Genomic DNA, 5,559 nt, shown 5'->3' with positions numbered 1-5,559 from the left:
CCCCCCCCCCCCCCCCCCCCCCCCCCCCCCCCCCCCCCCAAAATCACACTTATCTGAGAACCCTGGCCCTAGATAAACTATCTCAAACTCTACCCAGCACTGTCATGGTGCATACGATTCACCGCACCATTCACAAGAGAAAAGCCACCTAAGGAGAAGACTTGGCTTCATAAAGTATTCTTTTCTTAAAAACCAGAAGTATCTGACAACTTGCGAAGCGATACCATTCCCTAGCACTAGGAAGGAGGAGAACTTGGATGAAAAGAATGGTTGCCAACGTGGAGAAAAACTCCTAAAAAAATTTCTGGACTTGACATTCTTCTGAAAGCATCGCAAGTGTCCGATGGATACTCTCACCCCTCTTACTCTCTGTGAGAAACAGGTGGAAAGTATTACAGGCCGTGACATGCCGTAAGTAAGCAAGTGGAAGAAGGCAGGCAAACCACCTTATCAAAAGAGGACAAAATTAAGGGCAAGAAAGCGCTGAGGGCTGTTAGCCCAAGCTCTGTAGTCTGGAATACAAGGTCTGTCATGGACAGACCCCAGTTCATCTTCATGCTTTGGGCTCACAGTATCCTGTCCACACAATAGTTTCCAACCCTATCAAACCCAATGCCCTCTCTTTATAACAAATATGTGGTATGCCCCTTTATTATTCTGAAATGAAATTCAAAGACTGCAGCATTACACATATATATGAATATAACTCTTAAGTTTGCAATATAGTGCCCTAACTGCAAGGTGAGAGAAAATAAACAAGACCTGTACAAAAAAATATGTAGGGGTGCCTGGGTGGTTCAGCTGATTGAGCATCTGACTTCGGCTCAGGTCATGATCTCACAGTTCATGAGTTCGAGCCCTGTGTCAGGCTCTGTGCTGACAGCTCGGAACCTGGAGCCTGCTTCAGATTCTGTATCTCCCTCTCTCTCTGCCCCTCCCTCGCTCGCACTCTGTTTCTCTCTCTCTCAAAAATAAACATTTAAAAACACTTTTTTAAAAATATGGATTTTCAGACAAGATCGTACTAGAAAACAAAAACACCCCACACACTCGCTTCCAAAGTGCTCCCTTAGAGGGCACAGCCATCCTACTCAGCCTGCCCCAGTCCCGGTCCACACAAACCCCCTCGCATCAGTCACAAAGCTCACCAACCTCTTCTGTCCCTTATGGGGAACGTGGCCCAGAGACAGCACTGCAAAGCAGATAAGGAGGGATTCGAAGTAACACTTAAGTGTGGTTAAAACTTCATCACTGTGGTGCCCTCTCTAAGCCTAGTTTTCCATCTACAAAAGGAGGATGCCAGCATACTTTTCCACGGGTCATTGTGAAAATTAAATAAATATGTAGAGTATCTATTTCTGCACCTAACATGTAATACCTGTTCAATAAATACTAACTATCAGACTTCTATTATTCCTGGATCCACCGTGTACCATCTCCTAGCTTATGTCTATCTTATTCCCCCAGCAGAAAGGAGGATGACTAGACATCATTGATCAGAGATGCTCAAAAAAGGATTCATATACAACGTAAGTAAGAAGTTGCATCATACGGCCTCCAAGATTACTTCTAATTCTGAGGTTCTAAGGTTCTACAATACGCTGCCCTGCATGCAGGCTATTTTTTATTAACTAGGGTCCTTTCTTCCCAGTTAAAGGGCCCAGAACAAGTCTCCTGCTTCATACAAAGTAACTGAAGAACACAGATAATGATGGTTTAATGCCCCCACTGAACACCGGGCCCTGGCCATTGATTCTTTAGCACAGCACAGGCAAAGAATGAAAAAAGAAAAGAAAAAAGAAAAGAAAAGAAAAGAAAAGAAAAGAAAAGAAAAGAAAAGAAAGAAAAAGAAAGAAAGAAAGAAAGAAAGAAAGAGAGAGAGAGAGAGAAAGAAAGAAAGAAAAAGAGAAAGAAAGGAAGGAAGGAAGGAAGGAAGGAAGGAAGGAAGGAAGGAAGGAAGGAAGGAAAGTAGGAAGGGGCGCCTGCGTGGCTTGGTCGGTTAAGCGTCCGACTTCAGCTCAGGTCATGATCTCACGGTCCGTGAGTTCGGGCCCCGGGTCAGGCTCTGTGCTGACTGCTCAGAGCCTGGAGCCTGTTTCAGATTCTGTGTCTCCTTCTCTCTCTGCCCCTCCCCTGTTCATGCTCTGTCTCTCTCTCTGTCTCAAAAATAAATAAACGTTAAAAAAAAAATTTTTTTTTAAATAAAAAATTTAAAAAAAAAGAAAAGTAGAAATAACAACTTTTCCAGAGAAAGCACCTCAAGGAACAAGTGCCATATCTTTAGAGCATGAGGATTCTTGAGGGCCAGTCATTATCCCTGTGAATTAATTCTCTACACCAACAAGCAAATCAACACCCTAAATATTCTAGATCATCAAATGAGAAAATGAAAAGTAGTGGTGATTGCTACAGAAATGTTCCAAAACAAAACTGATTCCAAAGTTAACATTCTGAATAAAAACACCGCTACAGAGAGCCCATGGGCCCAAGAAGTAATAAGCACATCTCTGGGCACGAGGGTATATCCTACTCACACACAGAAATCCTAATTTACATAAAGATACCGATCTGTAAGCAAATTGTCAATAGTTACAAATCATTCTGCATTAACCCTGTAAGGTACTAACGGTAGTTATTTCCGACTAGTGGACTTATTGGGGGTTGCTTCCTTTTACTTATTTACAGCTCCCAATTTTCCTAACATGTGGCTCCTGTGATAAGAATTTAAAATCACATAAGGCTATTTATTATCCACTGACAATCCATGACAATTGAGGCAAGAAACTATTTTAGGGGAACTCTTCACCAGGATCTGTGGATAAACCAAGTATTTACCTGTCTTTAAAATCATCCTTGCTCTCTGCCTCACACCTGAACTAATCACAACTTAGTTTCCCTCTTTACCATTCCCACAGACCTTATACGTTTTGCCACTACAGAAAGTCAGCACCGGGTACAAAAAACACCCTCACTACTCACTTTTGCCAAATTCCCAGTGATGGCTACCAATTCTCTGCGATAGTGAGATTAAAAAAAAAAAAAAAGGGAAAGGAATGGTTTTTAAATCAATGCTTTTGCACAAAGAGACCTCAGACTCAGAGAAATAGCTTGTTAAAAAGAAAATGCTTGGGGCGCCTGGGTGGCTCAGGCGGTTGGCCGACCGACTTCAGCTCAGGTCATGATCTCATGGTCTGTGGGTTTGAGCCCCGCGTGGGCTCTGTGCTGACAGCTCGGAGCCTGGAGCCTGGAGCCTGCTTCAGATTCTGTGTCTCCCTCTCTCTCTGCCCCTTCCCCACTCATGCTCGCTCTCTCTCTCTCTCTCTCTCTCTCTCTCAAAAATGAATAAATGTAAAACAACTAAAAAAAAAAAACTTAAAAAAAAAATGAAACGCTCTTTTTCTATATAGCTACTGAAAAACCATAGGCTCCCTGCAATTCTCACAATAAAAAGCCTCTATGGAATCATAAAGGTCCCAAGAATAAAACTTCATTTTGGTAAACATGCATTTGGCAATGCTATTCTCCCTGCTCAGTTATTTAAAAACAAAAAACAAAACAAAACAAAACAAAAAAAAGGCACAGAAAATCTCAAGAGGGAAAAACGGCTTCTACCAAAGCAGGCATATTCCTCAGTCCAACAAAATAACTCAAATTCAAACCAGTTTAACTCACCAAGCATTTGTTAAGCACTTACTATACACAGAGCACCATGACAGCTGTTTATTCCTCTTTTATTTTTTTTTTAATTTTTTTTAACGTTTTTATTTATTTTTGAGACAGGGAGAGACAGAGCATGAACAGGGGAGGGTCAGAGAGAGGGAGACACAGAATCTGAAACAGGCTCCAGGCTCTGAGCTGTCAGCCCAGAGCCCGACGCGGGGCTCCAACTCACGGACCGTGAGATCATGACCTGAGCCGAAGTCGGCCGCTTAACCGACCGAGCCACCCAGGCGCCCCTGTTTATTCCTCTTTAAACAAGCAAGACAGGATATCTGCTTTCTGAGGAATCATAACTCTAGTCTGGGAGACCCACGCTTTTAAACGAATATACGGCAGACCCAAACAAAATTAAATACAAGTTTTAATACTGCTCCGGTAGTACGGGAAGGGAGAGATTAAAATAAGTTGCAAGAATTCTGTAAAAGATTCTTCACATTCATTAAATACGAATATATTCATATGTTTAATTCAGTCACTTACCCATCTCAAACATTAAACCCAAAATAAAGGTAGCAGGAAGGCTCAGCTACGAAAAGCAAGCATCAGAAGTGAGAGTTACACACTCAGATCCTTTGCACTAAAAATAAAACTTAAGGGACAAGCGCCTTATGACAAAGGGGATGTTTGGGAAAGCTCACCAACATCAGAAGGTCCGTACTCGGCATCTTCCTCTTCCAGCTGTCCTTACGGAGCCTCCCCTCTGCAAAAGGGAACCAGGTTTGTTTACTTCCAAAGCTTTAAACTGTCGCGTCTGCCCGCCCAGAGTCGCTAGAGCAGTCAAGAAATGGTTCTCTCCCTCCTTTGAGAGCTCAGATTTCACTCCCAGCTAGGACACTCCACCCCCAGCACCCGGGCCAGCGAATGAGAACCCTGCTGGCACCGGCCTTCCCTCCCACAGCTGAGCAAACGAATCCAGGCCCAGCCTCCCACGAAGCAAGCCCCCCAGGTAGACACCCGGGGGAAACGCCCAGCCCGCCGCCAACCGGAGCCCGGGGCCCAGCCCACAAACGCAGCGGGGCGAAGAGTCGGACGGGCGCCGGGGGCAGCCCGTCCCAGCGTCCAGCCTCCTGGCCTCGTCCGCGACCCCATCCCTCCCACCCCGGAGCCCTTCCTCTCTTCGCAAGGAGCCGCAGATCCGGGCTGCCCGACGTCCGCTCCTACCTCCGCGGGACTGGGGTTTCGGAGCCCGCTCCCTATCGGCCCCGGCGCTCTCCCGCACCCACTCACGGGCCCCCCGCGCCCAGGCTCAGCGCGCGCCCGCGGGCATCCGCCAGCCCCTCGCTCTGCCCGACCCTCCCTCCTCCCCCGCGCTGCCCGGCCCTACCCTGCCCTGCCCAGCCCACCCGGGAGCCCTCGGCCCCAGCTCGACCGTCCCTTTTCCGGAGCCGCAACGGCCCCGCTGCACTCCTTTGCCCCGAGTCCGCCTCCCCGCTCCTCCCCTCAGCCTCTCCTTCTCGCCGGCCCGGCTCCTCCTCACCACGCGACAGACTCGCGGGGCGGCGGAGCGCGGGCTCCCCCTGCAGCCGATGCCGCCGAGATTGGAGGTCCCACCGCCGGCGGCCCCGCCCCTCCCCTCCCCGCCCGGAAATGGCTCCCCAGCCCCGGCGTGCGCGGCGCCGGCGTCGGGCGCGCGCACGTCCCGGCCCGGGCCAGAGGCCCGCCTCCCCTCCGGGCCCCCCCGCCCCGCGCGCCGCCTGCTGGCCAGACAGAGGCCAGCACCAGGGCCCTGGGCGGGGGAGGTGCGACCCGCTGGAGGCAGAGGGTCCGCAACTTCTCCTTAAGGCTAGACGTTGGTTATAAAAACGAACTTCCTGGTCACATTTGGTCATTTGGAGGCCC

General features: G+C 48.4%; 1 protein-coding gene across 4 annotated transcripts in view; it reads right to left on the bottom strand.

The window, feature by feature from the left end:
• SGPL1 (sphingosine-1-phosphate lyase 1) overlaps positions 1-5,281 on the bottom strand; it is a 59,742-nt gene extending 54,461 nt beyond the window's left edge. The window contains exons 1-2 of one of the 4 annotated variants that reach the window (XM_040485277.1): positions 5,198-5,281; positions 4,359-4,420 (exon numbers count right to left, since the gene is read on the bottom strand). In XM_040485277.1, the coding sequence (XP_040341211.1) occupies positions 4,359-4,385 (27 nt within the window). In that variant the 5' untranslated portion in view covers positions 4,386-4,420; positions 5,198-5,281. Of the gene's footprint in view, positions 1-4,358; positions 4,421-4,881; positions 4,948-5,063; positions 5,138-5,197 lie in introns of those variants that run through there. The other 3 variants (XM_040485278.1, XM_040485280.1, XM_040485279.1) reach the window with 3 other exon arrangements.
• Positions 5,282-5,559: the final 278 nt, after the last annotated feature.

The sequence above is a fragment of the Herpailurus yagouaroundi genome, unplaced genomic scaffold (assembly GCF_014898765.1).
Source record: "Herpailurus yagouaroundi ecotype Mexico unplaced genomic scaffold, PumYag 163, whole genome shotgun sequence".
Classification (NCBI taxonomy): Eukaryota; Metazoa; Chordata; class Mammalia; order Carnivora; family Felidae; genus Herpailurus; species Herpailurus yagouaroundi.
Note: the sequence above shows the minus strand (reverse complement) of the source record. Positions and strands in the feature narration are given on the sequence as shown.